This window comes from Suricata suricatta, chromosome 11 (assembly GCF_006229205.1).
Source record: "Suricata suricatta isolate VVHF042 chromosome 11, meerkat_22Aug2017_6uvM2_HiC, whole genome shotgun sequence".
NCBI lineage: Eukaryota > Metazoa > Chordata > Mammalia > Carnivora > Herpestidae > Suricata > Suricata suricatta.
The window spans coordinates 108,210,010-108,234,558 of record NC_043710.1 but is presented as its reverse complement, the minus strand read 5'-3'; the positions used below and the strand labels follow the sequence as shown (position 1 = coordinate 108,234,558).

General features: G+C 57.3%; 2 protein-coding genes and 2 long non-coding RNA genes across 8 annotated transcripts in view; 3 read left to right on the top strand and 1 right to left on the bottom strand.

Moving 5' to 3' along the window:
- LOC115272741 overlaps positions 1-3,461 on the top strand; it is a 12,248-nt gene extending 8,787 nt beyond the window's left edge. Inside the window, exons 1-5 of one of the 4 annotated variants that reach the window (XR_003900436.1) lie at positions 353-1,223; positions 1,321-1,385; positions 2,124-2,264; positions 2,575-2,665; positions 2,859-3,461. This is a non-coding gene — a long non-coding RNA (uncharacterized LOC115272741). Of the gene's footprint in view, positions 1-309; positions 1,224-1,320; positions 1,386-2,123; positions 2,265-2,574; positions 2,666-2,858 lie in introns of those variants that run through there. The other 3 variants (XR_003900438.1, XR_003900437.1, XR_003900435.1) reach the window with 3 other exon arrangements.
- On the bottom strand, positions 206-16,160 carry TMPRSS4 (transmembrane serine protease 4). 2 transcript variants are annotated; one of them, XM_029915727.1, is made up of 13 exons: positions 16,131-16,160; positions 15,803-15,896; positions 14,894-15,007; positions 12,181-12,333; positions 10,998-11,127; positions 8,348-8,449; positions 7,443-7,483; positions 5,261-5,420; positions 4,060-4,226; positions 3,184-3,282; positions 2,877-3,019; positions 1,595-1,744; positions 206-1,029 (listed from the first exon to the last, which is right to left on the bottom strand). In XM_029915727.1, the coding sequence occupies exons 3-13, from the start codon at positions 14,913-14,915 to the stop codon at positions 838-840; spliced, it is 1,359 nt and encodes a 452-aa protein (XP_029771587.1). In that variant the 5' UTR covers positions 14,916-15,007; positions 15,803-15,896; positions 16,131-16,160; the 3' UTR covers positions 206-837. The 2 variants fall into 2 exon arrangements, with proteins under 2 accessions (XP_029771587.1, XP_029771588.1); XM_029915728.1 differs by lacking the exons at positions 12,181-12,333; positions 14,894-15,007; positions 15,803-15,896; positions 16,131-16,160 and adding an exon at positions 12,002-12,023.
- Positions 5,755-13,554, top strand: LOC115272742. Its single transcript, XR_003900439.1, has 3 exons — positions 5,755-5,864; positions 6,962-7,692; positions 12,039-13,554. It is a non-coding gene; the product is annotated as an uncharacterized LOC115272742 (long non-coding RNA).
- A 253-nt stretch (positions 16,161-16,413) lies between the features above and the next one.
- Positions 16,414-24,549, top strand: part of SMIM35 (small integral membrane protein 35) — a 71,380-nt gene continuing 63,244 nt past the window's right edge. The window contains exon 1 of the mRNA XM_029915731.1: positions 16,414-16,434. Within this exon, the coding sequence (XP_029771591.1) occupies positions 16,416-16,434 (19 nt within the window). The 5' untranslated portion in view covers positions 16,414-16,415. The remainder of the gene's footprint in view (positions 16,435-24,549) is intronic.

Sequence of the window (24,549 nt, the reverse complement as noted above, 5' to 3'; positions counted from 1 at the left end):
TATGCGTTTATTTGGCCTTTGGGGATTTCTGTTACTCCTGAGAGCCCAGTGAAGCATGAACAAGGGTGTTTATCTCAGGATGCCCGGGCCTCCATACCGTGGCCAGAAAGGTCCATGGGGCTTAATTCTCTGTCCATTTGAGTGCTTATGGTCATGCTTATGTCTCTAGAAACCCATTTAGGGACCACTTCAGACTTTGCAGGTGATAAATGTCTTTTTTTTTTTTTTTAAAGAATGAAAGCAGCCACACCCAGGGCTCTCCTGGGACTCAGAGGTGCAGTACCGTTTCCAGCCACTGGGGGAGCCATGATGTACCGTCAGCCTTGAATGCCTGCATTACCTCCCTCCCAAGTCCTGGGTGTTCTCTCCGGCCCATGGCTGGTATGGTAGGCAGGAGAGCCGGGAAGGGGGCAGTGGGAGAAGGCCTTGTGTGGGGAGGAGCCATGTTCACCCTGGCTTCCTGGCCTGCAAGTTGACTGTTGCCTTCACTCAGCAGCTCTAGTCTTGGGTCTCCTTTCTCCTCCTTTGAGCATCTGTGGGCCCCCGGCACCTTTCCCTGCCCGGGCCCAGCAATGATGCAGGAGCCCTAGCTCGGTTCTCGTCCTGCCGCCCAGTCAGCCTGTGTCCCAGACTCCACGCGCCTCTGACAGCAGCAGACGTAGGGCTGACGACGACAGTAGTAACCATAGCTGCGTCGGGAGCAGGACAGTGCGTTTTACGTCACATTTGGTTTCTGGCTCTGAGTGTGCTTGGGGGAGGGTGGAGGAGGCGAGGGCCGGCTCAGACCCCTCCTCCTTCCACTCCAGCCCTTGGTGGTCTGGGTTCTCACCGGACAGTCTAGAGGAGGAAAGTCCCTTCTTGGCTGAGCAGTGCCTTATGAGGTGTTGGCGGGAAGGCTGGCCTGTTCGGTGGGCTGGGTCTGTCTTCTCGGGGGGCTTGGAGCCTCAGCCGTGGCTGAGCTGGGGCTGCAGGCTTTCTTCTGGGGGCCGGTGGCCTGTGAGGTCTTTTTGCAGGAATGGAGGTCCTTTGCTGCACCAAGAAATGCCGAAGCTGTGGGCAGAGAGGTGTGCCCAAGGGGGCTCCTGCTCTGTCTGACTTCTGGGGGACCCCCAGGTGGGCAGGACCGGGGGATGCAGCGCCCAGCAGTATGGAGGGCGGAAGCGTCAGAGCTCAGACTACAACAGAAGACCAACAAAGAGTCAGATGACTAGAAACTGGACAAGGTGGTGACGTGTGCAAAATTAGCCTGCATTTTCTGAAGCTCTTTGCTTCTCTTTTTCTAGGGAAGTTTCTTAAGCCTTTCCACCTCCTTCTCAACAGAATCTGTTCTCTGGAAACTCTCTGATCGTCTCATTCTGCCAGGGAATGGAGAGGGATAAAGCTGGGTGCGTTCCAGACCCTAATCCATTTGCATTTAAGGGGAATCTCTGATCTAGAACTTTCAGTTCTTAATGGTGGAATCTCAGGTTGTCACTGGGAGGGAAAATTATTCAGGATGTAAGGGGTTATCTCTGAGCCATTGAAGTCAAACCTAAGGCTAGTTTGAGACCTTTCGGGTAGAGTAGGGGAAGGTGGGCTCAACGGGGAGGCTCACCTTCCGGACGCTGTAGATCCAGTCGAGATAGCCTGTGACCTTGGTGTACACCCCCGGGGTGCTCGGGCCCCCGCAGCCGTGGCCCCAGCTCACGACGCCCACCACCTGCCACTTGTCAGCGTGATACATCAGAGGCCCGCCGCTGTCACCCTGCGAGACACCGGGACGGGGGGGGGGGGGGGGGGGGGGGGGGGGGGGGGGGGGGGGGGGGGGGGGGGGGGGCTGCTGGAGGCGGGTGGAGGCGGGGGCTTCTCTTCTCTGCCCCGCCCCCGGCATTGACCCACCTACTCTGCGCTTCCCAGCGCTCTGTGCTGTTCTGCCCTCCCTGCCTCTGCCCGAGCTGGGCCTGCAGCCCGGAACGGCCTCCCTCTGGGGCAGAAGGGTCCTGTTTGTGGTCAAGTAGGTCGTTGGCTGCTGCTGGCCTCACAGGGTTTCACGACACACACCAGCAAGCTCAAGGCTCTGAGGGGTTCTGCAGCGAGCAGCCTGGGTGTCTTTGTTTAACCTAGTATTTCCCAAATTTATTTAGCTACTCGTGGGGTGCCTGCTGCACGCCACCTGCTGTCCTAGATCAGTGGGAAGAACAGAGATGCCTGTCCTGGGAGCTTAGCATCCAGTGGAGAAGAGAGCCAGGAAAAGCAAGCAACGGACCGGATTAAGAGTCTGTCAGGTAGTGAAACGTGTGCCATGTGGGCGACCGTCCCAGTTCCTCTAGTCCTCACAGCCTCCCCCCTCCCGATAACGCCCCCTCCCACCGCCACGGGAGCCCCCTCAGGGCAGAAGGCACTGTCCCCAGCCCCCCATCCACCTGGCATTCAGAGATGACTGAGCACCTGTTGAGCGGAGGAACTGGAGAGTGGGGGCAGGAGGAGGGGAGGGGCTTTAATGCAAATGGCTCGGAAGGTCCTCTGAGAGGTGGCAGCGGGGCGGGTGGGGAGGCCTTGCCCCAGGCTTATCTGGCATTAGATTGTTTTCTCTAGTGCGGCTCAGCATCGTGACAGAGAAGATAGACCCCGAGTTCCTGCCCTCCAGTGACAGGAAGTAAGACGAAGGGAAGGAAGAGCAGGGCAGGTGGGTGACGCCATCTTTGATGTAAAATACACGTTTGAAATCTTCTGCTTGTTTCCATCCTTCCATCTTTGGCCATAACCCTTGCCTCCTCTCTCTCCTTTCCTCACACGTTGAGTGCCCACCACATGCAAGACCCCAGGGGGGGCCGCCCGCCTCTGGGCTTTGTCTCTCTGAGACTCCCATCCCTTCCCAGGGACCCTCGCGATCGCACCTGGCAGGTGTCCACGCCGCCCTCCAGCGTGCCGGCGCACAGCATCTTGTCCGTGACCTCGCCCTGGTACGCGTCCTCCGCGTTGCACCGCGCGTGGCCGATGACCTGCACGGACGCCTGCAGCAGCTCGTCGGACATCTTTCCTAGGAGGTCGGGACGCACTCACGTTTCCAGCTTCGCCTTCTGCCCCCAGCCCAGGACCTTCCCCGGGTTGCCTGGTACCTTGGTGCTTGGACCAGGATGGGTTTTTCTTAAGCCCAGTCCTCCTCCCATCGCTCCCAAAAGCTGGTCCTGAGCCCGGACTCACCTCCACCCTGCTCCGTAAAGCCCCATCCAGTGACCCAGAGCGGGGTGGCTGGGGTGAGCTCCTCATCAAAGAAGGGCAGGCAGATGGGCCTGACTGTGCCTGCCGGGAGCGGGGGGAGAGAGAGAGAGAGAGAGAGAGGGGAGAGCCTGGTGGCTGAGCCCTCTGAAGAGGCTGACGGCAGGCTTGTAGGATCTGTGTTCCACGGGGTGTTAACAAAAGTGGCATGAGAAAAAAAATTCTGTGGTCAAATAAATTGAGGAGCTATGGGTTAAAATAAATCAAATTTAAAAATTTAAAAATCATATCTGTAATATACTAGTATGACCCAGGAAGAGAGCTCTACTATAAAAATGTTTCCCAGACTTGGGAAAGAACCCTCTTTTCTCCAAGGGACTAGTGTCCTTCGGGAGCGGCCGTTGGAAATGCTGACATAAATGCTCCCCGGGCGTGAGTCGTCTGCCCGCACTGTCCCAAGACTCCACCGGCCGCCCTAACGGTAACGAGCAGCCTGTCCCCGGAGGAGACCATGTGGGCACCGCCCCTTGGCAGAGAGATTGTGCAGGCTCTTGGCCTTGGTTGGGGTGGAGGACGGACTCGATGACCCTTTAGGTCCCTCACAACTCCAAGATAGGACGAATCTACGGTTCTCACTTGAGGGGCTGCGCACGGAGAAAGCATCTCCCGAGAACCCAGCAGGAGCGGCCAGCTCTAGGGGGCCTCGTGGCATCGCTGGTGTTAGGCTGGTAGATTCACTGGAAACAAGTGCACAACTGAGGGCTTGAGAGGACAAGTGATGTGCCCAAGGCCACTGAGCTGGTGGCAGAATTGGGAGAGGAACCTGACCCACGGGGTCTCTTCCCGGATGCCAGCTCTCACCGGAGAACGTGAGTGGAGACTGCAGCTTCACGAGGGCGATGTCCTTCTCTTTGGGGTGCGTGGCGTTGACCTCGGTGACGAAGATGCTGGCCACCGGCAGGGACGGGAAGCTGCCCATTTTGTCTGAGCCCGCCCTCACCTTCCAGCTGGATACATCCAGATGCTTCCTAGAAGCAGAGACAGTTCGGGCCTGAGCCAAGCGTGAGCAGCCTTGGCCAAACGCGGGGTCCCAGGGCCCTGGAGACTGGGGTGCTGAATGTCCCCACTTCAGGAGGGAGAGATGGTGGGGCAGGGGTGGCAGAGAAGGGGCAGGTCAGAGGAATCCCCTTCCGAAGGCCCGATTCTGAAGAGGCGTTGGACCCTTTCCGCTGGTGCAATCTGTCCAAGGAAGCTCCTGACCTCCGGGCGGGGGAGGGGCTGCACCCAGTGCCTGAGCTCGGGGTCCGGCACGCTCTCCACAGCGCTGCTTACTGCGTTACTCATGTGGTTCTGTTACGTACTTGCCTCTCTTCCTCCTGACTCCAGACACCTCTGCCTGCTTAGCATGCAGGGGTGGTTCTCCAGGGAAGAACTTGGAGCTTTGTCAGCTTCCGGAAACGGTTAAGAATCATTGGCCTACGCTGTGAGTTCCCGTAAGGCCCTGACGGGATCTCAAGCCCACGGCACATAACACAGTACCCAGCATCTGATGTTGAAGGAAGGGAAGAAGGAAGAACAGGAAACAAGTGAAGAGGGCCAGTCTTCCCCAGAGGTAGGGACAGGTCTCTCTCTGCTAACCTGTAAGGGAATCTCTGCCTTTTTAAGTCTTGGGCCATGAAAAGGAGGGGCAATGACTCTAGACCCTGCGCCCGCTCCGTAGAAGACTGGCGGAGGGAGAGGGTGCACGGGACCCCGGGGAGACGGAGGGGAAGAGCTTCTGTGGAGTGAATGGTACGAGGCCAGACTGAGGGCGCTGGCTGTCTGACGGCTTCCCGAATGGAAGGACTCAAGCTCGGTGACCGGCACCCTCCGCTCAGACCCGGGTGGCCTAACACATCATGTCCAGTGTCTCGCTGAGGTGGCCACACCCTGGCTCACGGTCTGGAGAGGGAGGGCAACGACGGGGGAGGGCATCGAAACACAGATCGGGAGGCGGGACCCAGGCACGCCGGCCCCCCCCAAGGCTTTGATCCCCCCGTCTTCCGGGCAGCGCGGGCCTCACCTGAAGCAGTGGGCCGCCGTGAGGACCCAGTGGGCGTCCAGGACGCTCCCTCCGCAGATGTGCTGTCTGTCGTACTGGAGGCTGACCTGCCAAGGCCAGGCGCCCGCCGAGGCCTTCTTCCCGCCCACCACCCGGGGGGCTTTCAGGCTCTCTCCACAGGCTGGGGGCAGGAGGAAGGAGGGGGAAGTCGGGAGTCAGGCTCTGGCGGGGATGGCCTCCCCTGGGAGCCCAAAGTCCGTCCCCTGAGAGCAGGGGCCTGGAGGGGTGGGGAGGCCCAGGCCAGGTTTGAGCTATTCATAGGAAGGCCGTGAGTACCCCAGACCACAGACTCTCCCCCTATCTCCCCCTCCTTCGTTCAGCTTTGGGCGTGTGGAAGTTTCTGTTGTGAACACGGGTGTGTCCGTTGTGCTGGGAGTTCATGACCTTCAAGCCAGCAGTGACGCAGAACTATGAAAGTCCTGCCCGAGTGGAGTGTCCCCAGCCGTTCTGCTGAGTGTCAGCAAGGAGACGCCCACAAACTCCTCTGGGGGAGTGGGAAGAAAGTTCCACACACTGGACCTTCCTGTCTTAAACTCACCTTTCTCCAAGTCCCTCCCCCCGCTGCGTGAGTCTCCCAGTTTGACAACTTTCTTCCCCACGCCACAGTCCTTGGCTTTTCCAACATGACCCTCAAGCTCCTGTCAAAGCCTCCATCCCCACCCCTTGCTCTGCTCCCCACCTCTCCCCTCCTGGAGGTCGTTGCCACAGTGGTGCTTCTCCGAGGAAAAGGCTGCCATCCTTCCTGGGCCTGTGCCCAGGGGCATGTAGACACCTCTCATTCCAGACTCTGCTTTCTCTGAGGCTCCTCACCCCTCGGAGCCCCGAGGTGTCTCTCTTTCTAGGGCAGTTTGAAGTCTTCCTTCGGGCGGCTGCCTGCTGTCCTATCAGGTTTCTGTGTAGCCCAGTCGATCTGCTTGTAGCTCCGAAAAGTCCTCCTGATTCTGCTCAGGGAAGTCCCTGTCCCTGAGATGCTGTCCTCTTGCTGTTTAAACCGTTGTTTCATCTGAACTAAGTGCCTACTGTGCTCAGGGAGCAGGAAAGAGAGCAGAGGACAAGACAGACCAAAGGTGTGGTCTTTCCCTTCCGGAGCCTCAGGCTCGAGATTAAGCCCGGGCGCCACCGCCAGGCCACCCAGCCCCTGGGGTTCTCCTGGTCTGGGGTTCCCATAGCCTGTCCTGCGCTGGCCAGCCATTCATATGGGTGGTGCTTCAGCCTTCCCAGGAGGGTCTGTGACTTAAACTTCTTTGTGACTTCAGTGCCCTTCAGCATAGACATCAGATGATGTGACGGTTCCATCACTGGCTAGCCACGCCAGCGATCGTGGGTGTCACTTGATAGTGACAAAAAGCTTAACACCCAACGGGGAAGCATATCTACTGCTAAGGAAGTGATGATGAGCTCCTTCCACTCAGCCCGTCCGGTTTTTGGCCGTCCGTCTGGGCTCGGCTCAGGTCTGCCCTGGGGCTGGTTGCATGAGCCGCACCACAGCGCCTGGTTTCTCTTCTGAGCTCCTCTGTAGGAGCAGGGCGTCTCCCAGGATCTCCTGGTTGACAGGCTTTCTCGGGAAGTGGCACCTCAGAGAGGTCAAGTGCATTACTCAAGGTCCGGCGGGAAGCCAGTGGGTCTGCCGGTCTCTGAAGCGCTCTCTCTCTGGCATGCCAGCTGTGACCACTGCCTAGCTCGGCACCGCACACGGAGCCTCGCGCCTGCGTCTCTGCTCAGTCAAGACCTGCTGAGGACAGTGGCCGATTCTTCTCCTTGTCGGGTATTTTCTACTGCTAGGCGGTGGCTCCCCGGGCTAGACACAGTCTAACTGTTCGGTGTATTTTCGCTAAACTGAACGTGGATAATTTGACCTTGGATAACGGAGTAGACTGACCCAGTGACGGGGGAGGGAGCGTGTGGAGGCCCAGTTCCGTCCTTCCCAGTTTTCTGTTCCTGGCTTTCTGCTTAGGTTGTGGGGTCGTGTGTTCTTCCTGTCACCCCCTTGAAGGAGCATCGACTTACAAGCCCAAGGCCCAAAGACGGAAGTTTGGAACAAAACAAAGAGAAACTTAGTCTGAGAGATTTAAGAGTGAGGGTGAAGCTGCCTGTTCGTTCGTTGCCGGCCCAGGGCCTGCCCGGCAGGGCTGGGTGTACTCACCGAGGCAGCGCAGGGACACCAGGGAGCCCGAGAGACACGGCCTGCAAGGGAGACACGGGGCCTGTGGTTTCCGTTGCTCCCTTGGCTGGGAGGCGAGGCCTCGGGGCCGCTGGCACCGTTGACCCCAGCCCCCTCCCAGCACCTGGGAGATCTGGGACCCCCGTACCGGGGGCCTGCATGGCCGGGACCTGACCGCTCGGTACAGTTCTGCCTCGTCCGAGCCCCTCCTGAGCTCTTGGCAGCCCGGACTGTAAGTGCGGAGCCCGGAACAGTGTCTGTTGTACTGTGGGCTTTCCCAGTGGGGCGGGGGGCGGGGGGGCAGGGTTTGACTGGAATTACAGGCTGCCATCTTCGTCCTCTTTAAGATTCGCTCTTTGATGACTAAGCAGCCCCCAGCGGCAGCCCGAGCGCTGAGCAGCCGGCATCCTCTCTGGGCTCTCTGCTCCAGCGTGACGGTTTTCACCCGGCCGCCCGGCTCTGATGCAGGCTGCTGAGGTATGGGGGGCGGGGGGGGGGGCACTGCCGAGGCCCCGCAGCCTTTCCCTGCGGCGCTGGGAGTCCGGCTCTTCCTCTGCCTGGGTGAGTGGCTGGGAAGGGCAAAGTGGCCTTTGGAGTCTTGCCTCTTGGGTTTAATGGGGAACATAAAGCAGTAGGAAAATTTTGGGGTTTTGCCGCCGACACGTGGGCAGCACGCCCTGTCCTGCTCTCTATGACAGATCTAAAAAGGGGAGTCAACCCCGAAAACCTCTCAGAAATCTGGTAATCTGATTCTCTAGGCCTTCGTGTGTAAGCACCTGCGTGGCCTGGAGTTCTTCCTGCCGTCCGGCTCACGCCCCTGCTGCCCCTGCTCACAGGCGGTGGCCCCACTGTGAGCCTCCTCTGCCGGAAGGCGTTTCCTCACTTACCCGCTTCGGTTTCGCACCTGAAGCTCCTGGCTGTTCTCTGTGATTCCAACAACTTCCAGGTCTTGGTCTGGGCCAATCCTCACGGCTTGGAAGGTGGGGTTGCTGCTCATGTCAGGAGGGAGGGTGGGAGGTTAGAAGGGGGTGCTGGGAGGAGCCCCCCCTCCCCCCAGGACACAGGCTGGTAGAGAACCCGTCCCAGGACACGGCTCCGGCCACGGCGCAGGCATGGTCTTGCTTCTCTGGTAGCGAGGCCCGGTCTAGAACCCGGAGCTCTGGACACATGTTAGGGACATGCTCTCCTGACTCCCAGCTGCAGCCCTGTTTCACGTGTCCTAGCACTTTTTTTCCTGGTTCACAGCCAGGACAGCAAGGAGGCAAAGGTCAGCTCCCTCGTCACCGTGGAGGCAACTGGAATGTGGATATTAGATTTTCCAAACAAGGCATTTGGTCTGAATTTGGTAGTGGGGTCACATGGGTGCCCTGGAGAAGAGGCGGGGCCAGAGGAGTCCTTACATCAGTCCAAACACTCTGCCCACCTGGGCCAGCCTTACTCTCTCTGCTAATCTGTTTGTCTTCTTTCAAGCCTTGGGTTTAAGTCTTTGCTCCTCCAGGAAGGCTCCCCTGATTAATCCCATCCTGTGATTGTTCCTTTACTGAATCTCCCCCATCCTCCCGCATCCAGTCCTGTAGGTACTGGCTCTGCGCACGGGGCTCAGGATGGGGGCGGGGGTGCTGGCTGCCTGGCCATGGTGTCCTCGCATTCCCGGGAGGGAGTCCTGCCCCCGTGGGCCAGATGCCTCACCGGGCTGGCCTGGAGTCTGGTAGTGCTGGTTTTTCTCTTTTTAATGTTTGTTTATTGTGAGAGAGAGCACAAGCAGGGGAGGGGCAGAGAGAGAGAGAGAGAGAGAGAGAGAGAGAGAGACAGAGAATGTCCCAAGCGGGCTCTGCACTGCCAGCACAGAGCCTGATGTGGGGCTCAAACTCAGAAACCATGAGATCAGAACCTGAGCCAAAATCAAGAGTCGGACGTGCTTGATTGACTGAGCCCCCAGGTGCTGGGTTTCAGAGCCCGGGAGACGGCGGGTTTTATCCTGGCTCCGACACCAGCTTGATGTGTAACCTCGACAGGTCACACCCTTCTTCGGGTTTCCTTGAGCCTCAGTTTCTCCCTCTGTAAAGTGATAGGTGGACCGGATCATCTCCAGAGCCCCTCCCAGTCTGAGCCCTCTAGGCTCTTCTGGGCTCCGAGGAGAAGGGCTTCCTGTCTAGGCGGAGGAAGGAACGCAGAGAAGCCTCTACCCGGGAGGAGGGATGGGGTAGGAATGGAAAGTCCCTCTTACATCCCGATGAATAACTGACCAGCTCTGATTTTGTAGAACTTCAGAGCCAGCTGGTCTGGTGCATTAGTGAACCCTGCGTGGACGGAAACTCCAGGAACCTATTACCTTAAGAAACCCTGGAGACACCTTGGTTGCATAACCCAGCCGCAGCCCGCCTGCCAGGCTGGGCACTGCCGCCACCGCAGAGGCTGGGCTGCAGCAGGAGGAGGGGCTGGCTGCCGGGAGGCTGCACAGGCGGCTGCAGGGGGAGCTGGGGAAGAGCAAGGGCAGGACATGCCTTCTGGCTCGCCTCAGACATGAAGGAGGCAGAGGTGTCCGGTCTGGGGTGGTGCCCTCTGGGGAGCAGGGAGCAGAGGGAGAGAAAGGTCTGCTGGAGCATTTCCCAGAGAAGGACCTTGAGGCCGCTTCAGGGGGCGGGGGAGGGGTCTGTGGTTGATTGATGCTGTCTGCCTGGCGTTTCTCATTTCGCCTAGACTCTGGGTCCAGCCTCTTAGACTCCCTGGGGCCTGCCAGGGAGGAGGTCCCCACTCTGCAGCTGAATAAACGGGTTCTTTTTCCTCCTCTCTGGTTAGGCTCTCAGTGATCCAGGGCCTCATCTCTCCTCCCTTTACCGGGGGAGCCTTGGGGGGGAGAGAATGACCCAAGCCAGACACAGACGCTGCTGGAATTCTTGCTCCCGGGAATGAAGGGTCTGGGGCCCAGATCTCAGCCTCTCCGCCCAGCTCCTACCCAAGCAAGTCACTTACCTTCACTGAACCTATTTCTAAAATAGATACAGTAAAAACAACCTTTTTGGTTTTTGCCAAGATCAGATGACTATAAACACATCACGCAGATACCCTTATTATGATTACATAACTCTCCGTCCACCAAAGATTGGAAATTGCTTTTGAAATTTGCTGAGGGAGCTGGGGTGGCTGGTAGGGGTCAGTGAAATCAGGGCTGTTCACACTGGATGTGAGCTGAAGGGGCACTGAAGGAGCAAACTGTATTCTGGGACAGGGTGGCTTCCTGCAGAGCCAAGAAGGAGCGAAGTTTGCCAGGAGTCAGAACTATGCGTTTGGGGGTCAAGGTGAAGCTGACATTCTTCCCCGCACCTCACACCCATCCTATGAAGTGGCTAGAACTGTCCCCCATTGGCTCTTGAGGAAACTGAGGCTTAGGAGGTTGAACTTCATGTTGGTTGTATGTGGAAGTGCCTGGATCCAAGAGCGGTTCTGTCTGACTCCAGTGTCTACGGCTTCGGGAAAGGAGGAGGAAGGGAGGGGTCAGGGGTGAGGGGACAGCCTCTGGAGGCTTGGGCTGGGTACCTGTCATAGCCCATCTGCCCACAGGCTAGCTTGGCCAGAGCTTCGGTGAAGTTGTCGAAACAGGCAGAGCCCCAGGTCCCGGCGGCCGGGTCCAGCACCTGCAGGGTGGACCGGTCCCTGGAGAGGCGGACTGAGAGGGGAAGAAGCGGGGTCAGCTCCTGGCGGGGCTCGCCTGCCCCGTCTCCAGCAGAATGCCTCACGAGACCAGCGCAGCCTTCCTGCACCCGGGCCCCGGCACAGCCAGGAACCCCAACCCTTTCAACCCCGAGGGAAGTCCTTCCATTTGGCTTCGCCCAGTTGAGCCTCGTTGTGGTGGTGGCTAGGGTGACCAGATGCCCTGGGGACACCCTCCATGCTGCCCTGGGACAGTTACTAAGAACTTTCCCCTTTGCTCTTACAGACACCAGTTTTGGTGACACGTGGTGACCCTGGTCGCATCCCCACACAGCTTGCCCAGCTGGGGGGATTCTCAACGGGGAGGCTGAGGTCAGAGGGAGGAGGCTGAGAGGGAAGCACTGCTGGCAGCAGAACGGCAGGTGCACTTGGCATTTGACTTCTGGTTAAAAAAAAAAAGGACCTGTGCAGGAAGTCGCTTAGTCCTGCCCCTCAGAAGCCCCAACCCTCCTCTCTCTGGCCATCCTCTCTCTCCGGAGCCCAAGTACCAGGTGGAGGAAGCTGGGCTGGCCCCATCCAAGAGAGAATATGAGTTTTTGTTTGAAACATCCCCTATCCCATTGGAAAACCTAGCTCAGCCTTGTTACGTGGTCTGTTACAGTGAGCACCTCCCTGACGGACAGAAGGGTCAATGGCTAGTCAACGGCTCTGGCTATTAGACTTAATTCTCTGGTCCCCTTGGAAGGACAGAGTTCCAGGCAAGGAGGGAACTCCCCAGGGTCATCCCGTCCAGCCCCCTGCCTCAGTCCCACCCCAGCGTAGCAGAATGGGGAAGGCTGTGTTGGAATTTCCTGTTCCCTTTGGGCCCCCGTTTGTTACCGGATAGTCACCATTTGCTGCACGTTAAGTACTGTGATCTCATTGCAGGACCTGGTCCAGTTCTTCAGAACCTTACAGTAGGGATGGCAACTGACCAGTCCGTTGGCAGGTGCCATGCAGTGGACCGGGAGGACCTGAGCGGGCTTCCTGCTGTGCGCCCCCCCCCGTTCCCTCGAACCCCTGGACTCACCTGCCACTGGGGGCTCATCGGGGAAGTTCCTGACGCAGAGCTGCTCGTCCTCCCCGGAGGCGCAGTCCTGCCGGCCGTCACACACCTGCCTCCTCGGGATGAAGTGGAGAGGCCGTCCGCAGAGGAAGTAGTACTTGTCCAGAATCACCTTGACTGCAGGGCAGGGGCGGGCAGTGAAGGCTGACAGTCAGGAGGCAGCAAGGGGGCGGGAGAGGCTGTATGCCCCTAAAAACATGCTGGGCTCTAAGACAGGTGAGGGTTCCAGACCCGTTATGCCACTTGGGAGCCCATGTGCTTGGTCCTGAGCCTCCGTTTCCTTATCTGTAAAGTAATATCTGTCCTGTGCCTGTGAGCTGGCTGAGGAGTCCAGCAAGAGGATGTGTGGCAGAGATTTCGGAACGGCCCTCGCTGGCCCCACGCCCCCTGGGGCTGGTCAGGAAGACCACCCTGAGCCTGGAGCCCGAAGGGAGGGTGCTGGCCCTGCCTACTCCGGTGAGACCTTAGGCCCATCCGCGCCCCCCCCCCCCCGGGGCCTCTGTCCTCAGCTGTGCAGCAAGCTGAGGTCGGCGGCAGCATTTGGCGAGCCGGCGGTTGTGAGCGCCAAGTGCAGTTCTAGAATCAGGTGTCTTCACCAGGGACGGAAGGACCATCAAGAGGCGGGGGTGTTGCTGTGTCTGCCCGCTGCTCCCGAGCTCGGCTCTGGGCTGATGGGAACGAGCCTCGTGTTTGTAACTCTTCGGGGAGCAGATACTTGGACACATTTCTAAAGTCTCCTGGTGGGGAGAGCGCCTCCGGCCTGGCCAGGCACTCCCCCTGCCGTCCACTGTCCTCCTGGTGAGCCCCGCCGGTGGGGGGTCAGTATGACCGTGGCCTCGCTCCTCACCGCTGAGCGCTTTCAGGCGGTGCCTCATGTAATCCTGACCAGTTCGGAGGCAGGTGCCGTAAGCAGCTCACATCACAAGTGGGGACACTGACCAGTGGACTGACGAACGGGTCAAGAAGATGTGGTGTGTCTATACAAGGGAGCACTACTTGGCAACGAGAAAGGATGAAACCCAGCCATTGGCAACAACGTGGATGGAACTGGAGGGGGTTCTGCTGAGTGAAATAAGTCAGATGGAGAAAGATACCCTATGACGTCATTCATCGGTGGAACCTGAGAAACTTAACTGAAGACTATGGGGAAGGGAAGGGAAGATAGTTACAGAGAGGGAGGGAGGGAAGCCATAAGAGACTTGTGAATGCAGAGAACAAACGGATGGTTGAAGGGGGGCGGGGGCGGGGAGAAATGGGCGATGGACACTTGTTGAGATGGGTGTTGTATGTAAGCGATGAATCATGGGAATCTACCCCAAAACCAAGAGCACACTGTATGTTAGCCAACTTGACAATAAATTAAAAAAAAACAAGTGAGGACACTGAGGTTTAGGGAGTCGAGGTTGGTTTCCCAAGGCCACACAGCGCTTGTGGGAGGGCCAGGATTCCAATCAGGGTCTGACTCCAAAGCTCGCTCTCTCTGCCTCTCCACGCCTTCCCTGAGGGCTTTCGAGATGGGGTCGCCCGACCCTGCTGGCCCCGGTGTGAGTCAGCAAGGGACACGCAGGCTGCGGATCTCCTAGACTGTCCTACTTTGGTTCATGGTCAGGATCCATGGTGAGGCAGGACCACTCCAGCCTCCTGGGACAAAGCCAGGACACAGTGTCACCAGCTGAGACCCCAGAAGACAAAAAGCTGAGGGACCCTAGCCTGGGATGGAGACTCTGCTTACCTCCCTGGTTGTAGAACTGGGGGCCCGGGGCACGGACGCCAGCCGGGGCCTTGTGGGACGGGGAGACCCCAATTCTCACTCCAGCACCACTGCCTGCCCGGGCCTCCCCTGAGGGAACTTGGCCCCTTCTTCTCTCTCCAGTGTGGAAGGACATGGTGCCAAGAGGGCAAGCTCTCCTTATTAGTCTAAATCGACCAGGCCTCGGGCCACGGCAAGGCTGCTGCTGCTGCAGACCCATTGCCAAGGCCGGCCAAGTGCAGGAGGAGATCTGCATCTCCCACTCGGCAGGGCTCGGGCTGGTGTTTGTGCTGCGGATCCGAGTTTCCATCTCTACAGATGGACGCCCCCCTGCAGATGGTCTCTAACCACCACGCCTCCTCTCCGAGCCTGGGTGCCCTAGTGGAGGGTGAGGGTTGGGGCCCCGTGCTCTCTGAGCAGCCATGGCTGCTGCTGGTGGACATTACAGCCTGGTTACAAGCACGGCCCCCCGAGAGGCCCGTCCTACCCCAGTTAGCAGACGCACGCTTCTGCTGTGGCCTCGGTCACCTCTCTGCACACTGCTGCACGCCAACCCACATGTTTGCAGCGCCTGATTTTCACCTGCATTCTCCCGTATAGCCCTCTGGGGCTATTTTACGCGCATTCTCTCCCATAGCCCTCTGGGGGAGGGGGACGGTTTACAGAGTCGGAGTCGAAGGACTTACTGGAGGTCCCACAGCAGCAAGCGGCACGCAGGTTCCTGACTCCTAGCCTGCTCCCCCCGCCCTACTGCCCACCTGAGCGTGGCTGCGGGGGAGGTGCAGGCAGAGCCGGTCACGGGAGCTGAGAGGAGGGACAGTCTGGGCACGATGGGGGGAGGGGATGCGGCCCACCTGCCCGGGACCGCTGGATGGAAGGTGGAGCTCAAGGCTGTGCTCGGAGAGCTGGGTGGGGGCTGCCACTTACTGAGGACGGCTGCGATGACCATGGTCGCCAGGCTCAGCAGTGCTGCGATGATGGGGACCCCCACCTTTTTGAAGGTCTCCAGGGGAGTGCGGGATTTGCGCAGAGGGGTGACATCTGTGAGATGGAAAGAGCCCACAGTCAGCACTTGAAGAGGCCCCTGCCAAGGCTCACGGCCTCCCTGCTCGCTGCTGGTCCTGGTGCGGAGCCACGGAAAGCTTTGGGGACAGTCTTGCTTCGCCCAGGGGTTTTATTCCTGCAGACCGGGCTTGGCCTCAGTGGCACGTGGCCCCTCTACCGCCTTCTCCTGCCTCCTTCAAACGAGCCTCCAGACCCCGGTGGCTTCCCCTTGTCAGGACTTAGCCTCTCTGGGCTGTTTCACCTGGTCCCGTCCGCCGCAGGAGGGGCAAGGACTCACTTTACCACCCTGTATCCTCTTTTCTGACTTCTCTTTTGATGAAACTAAGCTTGAGGAGGGCAGGGACCTGGGCTGCATTCCGAGCTCCGTAGATCTCTATAAATACTTGTGAATGAATGTGTCCTACTGGCCTCCGTCTGCAGCTCAGCTCAACAAACCAGTGAGTCCCTAGAAGGGTCCTGTCTCTAAGGAGATGGAAGTCTGCGGGGGAAGAAGCACACAAGGACATAGTTGCCACGGCCCCCAGACATCATCAAAGCACTTAAATGGGCCTCGGTAGGTGGAGATGGGGCGGCTGGGCAGAGGCCTGGGGGCGGGCGACAGTGAGCCCCCCGTGTGCCTGGCATGCGACGTGGGCAAACGCACGCTGTGGAGGCAGGACGGGCATCGTCCGTTCGTGGAGGGTCTTGGATCCCAGGCCAGGGGGTTGGGTTTTACCCTGAAGGCAGCGTGGAGCTATGGGAGGCTTTTGAGCAGCAGAGAGACACGATCACCTCGAGACTTAGAAAGATGACTCTTTCATCAGGGAGGAGGTGGCTGGGAACCCGAGTTTGGGGTCAGGAAGACCAGCGAGGCGCCTGTAGATGCCTAAAACAGGAGTAATAATAACTATATTGTCCATTTCAGACGGTTATCCAAGGAGATGCTGCAGAGGCGAGGATTTGAAACCGTTCAGTTCTCAGGAAGCATCAGCGATCTATGGGTTCCCTTAAAACCCCTCATCGTGGGGGGCGGGCACAGGACGTCTCCTCCAGGCGAGCCAGCGCAGGAAGTGGGCGGCTACGGGATCTCTGGAAAACACGCCACCTCTCTTCCCCTCACCTCCCTGGGGCTTGTTCTCTCGTCTTCAAGTTGTTCCTCAAATGTCCCCTTCCTCCTGAGAACTTCTCCTTCTCCCTTTTTAAAAGGTAATTTCCCAACTTCCTGGCCTCTTCCCCTATTGTTTTAGACGCCTATCAGCTCGGATACACTCTATTTTACATATTTTATCCATGTTCTGTCCCCTCCCACCCCTCCTGACATGCAGACTCCACGGAGAGGGGTTTTTGTCTTTTTTGTCCACTGCCGAGTCCCTGGTGCCTCAGCGGGTGTTTGCTGAGTGAACACATGCTCTTTGCTCGATCTTGTAAGCATATCCTTTCCATCTTTCTTACAGGTCTTGTTTCCTGGCTTGCACGGTGGCTAATTATATGTCTGTCTTGATCCCTTTCCTCAGCCTTTCAAAAGCAGAGAATGGCGCCTAGCCAGAGGCCGGTGCTCAGTAAGCGCTGATATCATTAAGGCTGTTGAGAGGGAAAGCACGGAAACCTTTGTGTTTCTTCAAAAGGGAGACTTTAAACCTCAGACACAGAGCTCAGGCCCGGGGGTGCGGCCTCACTGCCTGTTACTCCCAGCAGCTGGCACGCAGGAGGGTACCGACCTTAGCACATATTGTTTTAATGCCCCAGGAGTCAGTGTGCAGAACTGTCCTCTTTCCTGTGCCCGTGGAGATGGTGACATTTTGCTCATCCATTCACGCGGATTTCTTTACTGAGCACCTACCGCTGGGGACACGAGGTGGGCTTGTTTTTTCTGAGGCCAGTCATCTGTCAGGAGCCCGTTGATGGGTTCCCCTGTCCAGGTTCCAATGTCTCTGCTCCCCCCGCTGAGGCTCTTGGGAGAGCATCCTCAGAACGGGTAGAGTTTTCCTGGTTTACGTTTCATACTTAAGGTTGACAAAGCCCCCAGGAGCCTCCCTGCCTGCCACGGTTCCTTCCTCCAGCCTGTCCTGCCCTCTGCTGCCAGACAGAGCCCCCCAAATACTGTTGTCCTGTTAGTTCCCTGCTTGAGAAGCCTCCATGACTTCTGTCTCCAGACCACGCCCTGCCCCTGACTGTCAAGCCAGGGTGGTGTGGCCTCCCTCTCTTCCTCACGTGGACTTGGCGCTGCTGATCCTCGCCAGCCCCGGGCTCCCCGTGGGCGGTTCGTGCCCGGGTCCTGGCACACCCGCTTCATCCGTACCTCTGGACTTCTGCTCCTCCCTCCACCGCTGAAGCCCTCGTCACTCCCTTCCGTCCTGGGATCCTTTACTCCTGTGGGGGACTTGGTCCGAGCCCGCCTGACCCATGACACCGTTATCTCTGACCACTGCTCTCTCGCCCTCGCTCCCCCTTCACGGGCCCTGGTTTCTAATTTAACTTGTTTTCTGGGCTGGCAGTCCTCAGGCTTACTCGGCTTGTGGAGCTGGGGATGTCTGGTTGTCTGGGAATGGCTGTGGTCTCACGAAACTTCTAATTCCAAAGTGTAAACTAGGCGCCATCTTCTTGTGGAAGATTATGTGGTTTGTGACCATTATTAACTTGGGGCCTTGAAATTGTTGAAGCAAGTGGGATCAGTTACTTCCTGGCTGACCTGTCACAGTAATTTGCTCTTTGCTCACTTGTTTTGCTGACTCAGCAGGCCGTCAGGAGTAGCTATCGATGGTTTAAGAAAATGGAATGGAAGGAAAAAAACGCCTTAAGCTTGGGGACACTTTCTCTCTTAAATTATTCAGGCAAACACTATAATTTTCTAGTCTACCAGGGAAATGCTTTTGTCGAGCAGCACGGCTAGACTGTAAACTTCATGAGGGCAGGGACTTGGCCGTCTTATTTCCTGCTTTAGTGGAGCATCTAACCCAGACTCTGCGCATGGCAGGCACTCACAGGGTTGTTGAATGAATAAGAAAAGAACTGAATGGATGAGTTGGAGCATAACTGCTTTTGGGGTTTTAGGTTTGTTGGTCCTATTTCCCCAGAAGGCATGCTTCCTAATTCTAGAATTATCCTGGGCCTCACAGTTGCTTAATACTTTTTTGTTGAATGTTGAATGGGCGGGTGGGTGGATGTCTTCCACAGCATTTAGCCCTCGGCGGTGGTGATGAGGACCAGGAAAGGGGTTTTGTATCTCTCTGGTAACGGATCGAAACTCGGAGGCTGAAGTGGGCCAGGGAAAGCCCGGCTTGAGCTTACCAAGGCTGTTCAGGGGCTGATCGCTGTCAGGGTCCTGTAATTGAAGGGAAAACAGTCAGTGAGTTGAGTGAGGGGACCTCTCAGGCCAGAGGAGGCTCTTGGCTCTTATCTCCACCCCCTTCTCCCTGCTGAATCCAAGTGGGGGGAGGAGGGCAGGCTCTGTGGCATCTGATTGGTTCAAAATATAAAATTCAGTTATGCATCTATATTACCTGGTGCCACCAGCTTACTAATTGTAGCAACTAGTCAGCGACTGTGGAAATGACGGGCTGCCGGGGTGTTGTAGGGCTGAGTTTCTGAGGATGATTCTGCTCTGCTGGCTTGGCCAGCCGTTTGTCTATTCGGAGAATGTGGTCGTCCTGTAAATACGTGGACCTGTCCCCTGAGGGGACACTTCAGTGGACAGTCGGTGCCAAAAGACATCCTTACTCATCCAGGCAAATGCAAATCACGGCCCAACGAGAAAGCTCCACGTAGACACCAGAATGGCTAACGTTAAAAAGACTGACAGTGCTAAGTGTTGGCAAACATGTAGAAGGATTGGAACTCTTATCCTTTTTGGTTGGGGGTAGAAATTAGCCCAGATACTTTAGGAAATGGTTTGGCTGAATCTGCTAATGCTAGATGACTGTTCTATGATTCTATGACCCAGGAATCAGCCAGGAAAAATGAGGGCGTGTGTCTAGCAAAACATCTGTCTAGGAATGTTTGTAGTAAATGCACTCGTAGCCAAAAGTTGGCAAAACCCAATGTCAGTCATTGGTGGAATAGATACATAAATTGTGGTATATTCATATCATGGAATTATATTTCAACAACAGACAAGTATGACCTAGAGCTAAATGTAGTGAATCTCCTAGACCTAATAATGAAGGAAGGAAAGGAGAAGTAAGAGAATATACTCTTCATGATTTCATACACACAAATTTTAAAAGATAAAGTTAATTGATGGCCATACAAGTCAGAATAGTGATTACTACTGGGGAGGTAGAAGCAGCATGGTGGAACCTTCTGGAATATTAGAAAACATACGGATCTTGATCTAAGTGTTGGTTCCGTGGGGGGTGCATGTGTTGACCGTTCATCGGGGTGTTACGTTCGATCTGAGCACTTTACTGAATGCACGTGATGCTTACAGGAGCAAGCAGACCAAGGCGGTAGCAGAGCCCTGTGGCCTTGCGTCAAGAGTCATCTTAGGTCACCAGTGACGCCCATACACAAGTACACACAGGCCTCTTCCACTTACACCTCTTCACGTGTGCACTCAGCACACACACGGCCACACAGGGTCAGGCACAGGAGCCGTGCACACAAGGCTCACATACAGAGCTCATACACCCCCTTTCCTGCAAAGCAAAGGTCAAGGGGAAGGGGGAGACTGCCAAAACTCATGCCTCCCTCTCGTGCCCCCCAGAACCTCTCTCCTCTGCTCCCTTTCCAGCTGGCACAGGATCTAGTCGTTGGGCTGGGGGAGCAGTGGGTCTCCGTCCTGGGACTGGTCTGCCCGTGGCGCTGAGGACCTGACGGTCCCACTGGTCGTGGAGGATTGCAGGACCCTGAGCACTTCTGCCTGGGAGTGTTCTTGTCCCGTTTGGGAGTGAACAGGCTTCGAACCCCTGTGCGGGTGTCCCAGATTGGGTCTGGTGGGAGCGTGTGTGTCCCTGGGTGCTTGCGCTCATGGCTGAGCATGGCGGACATAGTCATTGGGAGAAGGAGCCCTTCCTTCTCTCCCAGACTCTCCAGTCTGCTGGAGGGACATGCCTGACCTTGCCCTTCAGTGACATGGGGCCTTGGGCGGACGGAGCAGAGACAGCAGGCTCTGGACTCTGCCGGGGCTGAGCTGGAACATGGGTCCTGCTGCTTATTGTGAGCCTAGGGTGTGAGATGGTGAACCTCTTGGAGCTTCACGCTCACCCTCCTCAACGTGGGGGAAGTGACGCCTATCGAAGTACTACTCGGAGGCTCATGTGAGACGTGCAGTGGAAAGGGACTGTTGCACACGTAAGCGTCCTTCCTGCCGGGGTCCCGGCGTTGGCTGCAGCACCTCCCACTGGGCGCCCCTTGCCTGCCTGCCGGCCGTCCTTCCTGCCGTCCGCCCTTCCTTCCTTCCTTCCTTCCTTCCTTTCATGTAATTTATTGTCAAGTTGGTTTCCATACAACACCCAGTTCTCATCCCAACAAGTGCCTTCCTCCACGCCCATCACACCCTTCCCTTCTCCCCCTCCCCCATCAACCCTCAGCTTGTTCTCAGTATTCAAGAGTGTCTCATGATTTGCCTCCCTCCCTCTCCTTATCTCTTTTCCCCCTCTCCCTCCCCCATGGTCCTCTGTTAAGTTTCTCCTGATCCACATATGAGTGAACACGTATGGTATCTGTCCTTCTCTGCCTGACTTATTTCTCTTAGCATGACACCCTCGAGGTCCATCCACTTTCCTACAAATGGCCATATGTCATTCCTTCTCATTGCCATGTAGTACTCCATTGTGTATATAAACCACATCTTCCTGATCCACTCATCAGGTGATGGACATTTAGGCTCCTTCCATGTTTTGGCCATTGTAGAAAGTGCCGCTATGAACATCGGGGTACATGTGCCCCTAGCCTCAGCACTTCTGTATCCCTTGGGTAAATTGCCGGGTCATAGGGGAGTTCTATTGATAATTTTTTGAGGAGACTCCACACTGTTTTCCAGAGCGGCTGCACCAGTTTACATTCCCACCAGCAGTACAAGAGGGTGGGCACCCCCTTTCCTTACTGCCTTTGTGCCCTCAGAATTTCTCATTGGGCTCATACCCAGGAAAGACCAGATAAATGGCTGTTGGATGGACCTGGACTCGGGGCTCTGCCCTGTGGATGACTCCCGCCGCCTCTGCTCCCCCGTCTCCGGGGCCTGAGTGGGGGCTATTTCCAGGAGAAAGAGGTGGCCAAATCCTGCACGGCTGCGTTGCTGCGGCTGCAGAATCGGGTAATAACGGCCGCAGTAGCACTTAGTCTACACATCATCGGCGTCTAACAGTTCACCAGATTCTTTGTCTGACTCAGTTCAAGTCCAGGGGTACGAAGGACACCACCTGTCGGGTACCCAGCATGGGTGGGGTTATGTAGGTAAGTATTCGAGTAAATACTTGACCAGGCCCTGGTCTAGGGGCTGTGGATTCAAAGACAAACAAACAGCTACAATGGGAAGGGAGAGGTGCCCAGACAGGCCGGGCCGGGCCCTGCCCTCACCTCCGGGAAGTGGGGAGCAGAGGGCGTTGGGAGGCAGGGGAGGTGGGGCGTGAGCACACAGAGCTCGTGTGAAGGACACCCCGCAGAGACCACGCCGGGGGTGCTTGCTGGAGCCTCGGGAAGGGGCCGGGACAGCTCGGGACAGCCTCTGGGCTGAGGGTGGAAGGACAGGGAAGCGCAAGGTTGATGCTGGCAGGACGCAACCAGCTCGGCAGTGGCAAGAGGAGGGAGAAAGAGGCCGGTGGGGGGAGTGGCCGCGTTTTGGAGGAGAAAAGCAGCGGCCGTGGCTGGTGGCCCGTGGCCAGTGGCTCGGACGCTCTTGGGTCTTCATGAGCGGGTGGGAGGGAATCTGGTGAGAGGCAAAGGCCGCAGGGAGGGCCGGGCGGAGGGTCGAGAACCTTCCTTCTCGCTCAGTTCATTCTTGCTCACCGAGTCCGCTCGCGCTCACAGGCCTGCGCTAGTTGAGGAAGGTGAGTCTCTTTTGTTTGTTATTAATTCAACAAATATTGACTGTGTGCCTTTGACGGGCGCAGAATTGTGCTGAGGCGGAGACGCGGAGGGAACACAAGAGGCCTGCAGTCTGCACTCCTGTGGTTCCTCCTCCGTGAGCGGACATGACCTCAGCCCCCCGTTAGCGAGTACGTGCCTGCTGTGGTCGCCCAGTAAGTACCCCACGCCTTTCTGAAACCAGAGAAAATAAACGAAATCAAAGCCACAAGCTGGAATTACAGACGGTGACCGACTGGTAACGACGGCGCCCCTGGTGTCTCCCATGATGCCTGGCGTGGAGTGGGCTTTTAATCAGTATTTGTTGAGGGAAAGGATTAAGGAAAATGTTCTGGTTTCAGGGCTCAGTCCCAGGCCAGCCTGGAAGAGGTGGTGGCATGTGCACACCACCACGGAACATGGGGCCACAGAAAAATCCGGATGGCATTAGTGATTTAGCATCAAAGGGAAAAGCAAATCCGAAACGATTACATGGAACGTGGAATCTTTGTCACGAGGAAACAAGGAAATGATCAACTGGGGTTTGGGATGAGGCTTACTTTCAAGGGGCCTTCTAGCACATTCCCTGGCCTAGCAAAGATGCATAACCAACACTTGCTGAATTATCAAACGTAAGACTTGCCCACCTGCCTGAGCAGGGGAGGGAATGCGTGTGGTGGGGGCCAGGGGAGTCTCACGGTTCGAGGCAGCTTTTGTCTGAGGCGGTGGATTATGGGGGCTCCTGTTGTCAGAGCCATTTAACTAGCTGGAGGGCCCGAGTGGACCAACAGTGGAAAAACACGTCACGCGTCAAGGATTAGGGTTCGTCTGGTGGTGTGCACCTGAGGTTCAAGGAGAAAATAAGAAAGCGGTTGTCCGGCCATGCTGAGGGGTTTAAGGGGTCAAACTCCTACCTTCCCGTCCTCCGAGCTCCACCTGACGCTCATGCTCCCCATGTTTTTCCATCAAGTGGCCTGCTCACTCTTTGGCTTTCTAGAAGCCTCTCTACACAGTGAGATCGCAGATGATGGGTTGCTAAACTTCTGGGAAGGGGAGCTGCTGAAGGTCACAAGCATCAGGGTGATGGGCGGGAGGTGGGGACACTTAGGTCTATGAGTGGCAACTGGAGAATGCCAATGTCACCGACCTTTCTGAGGAGGGTGGAGGTAGGAGCGCTTAGTGGCCGGGTTGCCTTTCAGCCCAGAATCCATCCCGAGTCGGGGCTGAGAGCTGAGGAGCCTGGCCGCCCCCCGTCACTGGGGGGGTCCAGGCCACCCTCATAGGACGCAGGGCCGAAAGGGTCCCTGCGGACCACCCCAGACAGCTCCCTGGTTTATGACAGCGGGCTGGACGGGGGGAAGGTCTAGCCCTGGAGCTGACAGAGGAAAGGAGCTTGGAGGCCACAGAGCGGTGCTGCCTTCTGCTTTGCTGGCAGCATCTGGTTTATCCCCAACTTGAACTCAGCCCCTGACCACGACTGCCGCAGCCCAGGCCCCGCCCAAGCCCCGCCCAAGCCCCGCCCAAGCAAGGGCACCGGCCTTGCCTATTGTTGGGGCTGCTGTGCTGATTCAGTCTGCGGCAGAGCCCTGACTCACGGGCCCAGCCCAACCCGAGTCCGACTTAGGGGTCCCTCTGGAAGACAGCTGCTGCCGTCCGGGTCACAACGGGAGAGCCGGGCTGCACAAGGTGGGGGTGGGGACTGGGGAAGTGCAAGTTAGACGACAGAAAATCACCGGTCAGTTGCCTGCTTAGCTCAGAATCCTCATTCCCTGCTTCTCAGTTGGTCACTGGTCCCAGAAAGATGTCAATCCAGGACCCAAAGGTAGAGGCAGGACGGTGAACCTTACAATATCTTTCATAAATGCTGTCCTTTAAAAAAAAATGTTTATTTTGAGAGAGCACATGCGAGGGGAGAAGGATAGAGGGGCCGCATGGAGCCCGACACAGGGCTCAGTCCCACCAACCGTGAGCTCATGACCGGAGCCGAACTCAAAAGTCGGACGCTTAACCGACTGAGCCACCCAGGCGCCCCGATGCTGTCCCTGTTAATCTTCAGAACGCCCCTGAGAAACTATCCCCATTTCCCAGGAGAGAAAACCAAGCCTCGTGTGGATTAAGTGGCTGCGGTGACCTCAGAGCAGTAAGTAACTGATCCGGCTCGTGGGGCCAGGCCTCCGGACTCAGTGGACTATTGTTTCACCCCCGCCGCCCCTATCCAGTTGCAGAAACCTATTTCGGGAAGTGCTTGAGCCGGCGCTGGTCCTTTCGGTTCTTGGCTCCGGGCACGAGGTCTAGGTGCGTACAGCTAGCATCTAGCTGACGTGAGGAGGCTCCCCCGCACCTCCTCACCCCTTCACTGGCTGGAAGGCAAACCCGCTGCAGAGGCTTCTGGGAGCGACGGCCGCGGTTGGGGTTCCATTGTCGTCAGCAGCCCTGCTGCCTCTCTTCCCTGAGGTTTGCACGTCTCTGGCTCCGCCTCCTCCCTTTCGCTCCCTGCAGCCCCCGTGTTGCGGGTCCTGGAGGATCCTGGTTGGGTT

Bases quoted from the DNA above. Each gene is read 5' to 3' on its own strand.
- TMPRSS4 (XM_029915727.1), bottom strand. From the start codon at position 14,915: ATGGTCATCGCAGCCGTCCTCA. The intron at 8,450-10,997 runs GTACCCAGCCCA...TGACATGAGCAG, and splicing joins GGGCAGATGGGCTATGACAG to CAACCCCACCTTCCAAGCCG. The intron at 5,421-7,442 runs GTGAGTACACCC...TCCTGCCCCCAG, and splicing joins GGTGTCCCTGCGCTGCCTCG to CCTGTGGAGAGAGCCTGAAA.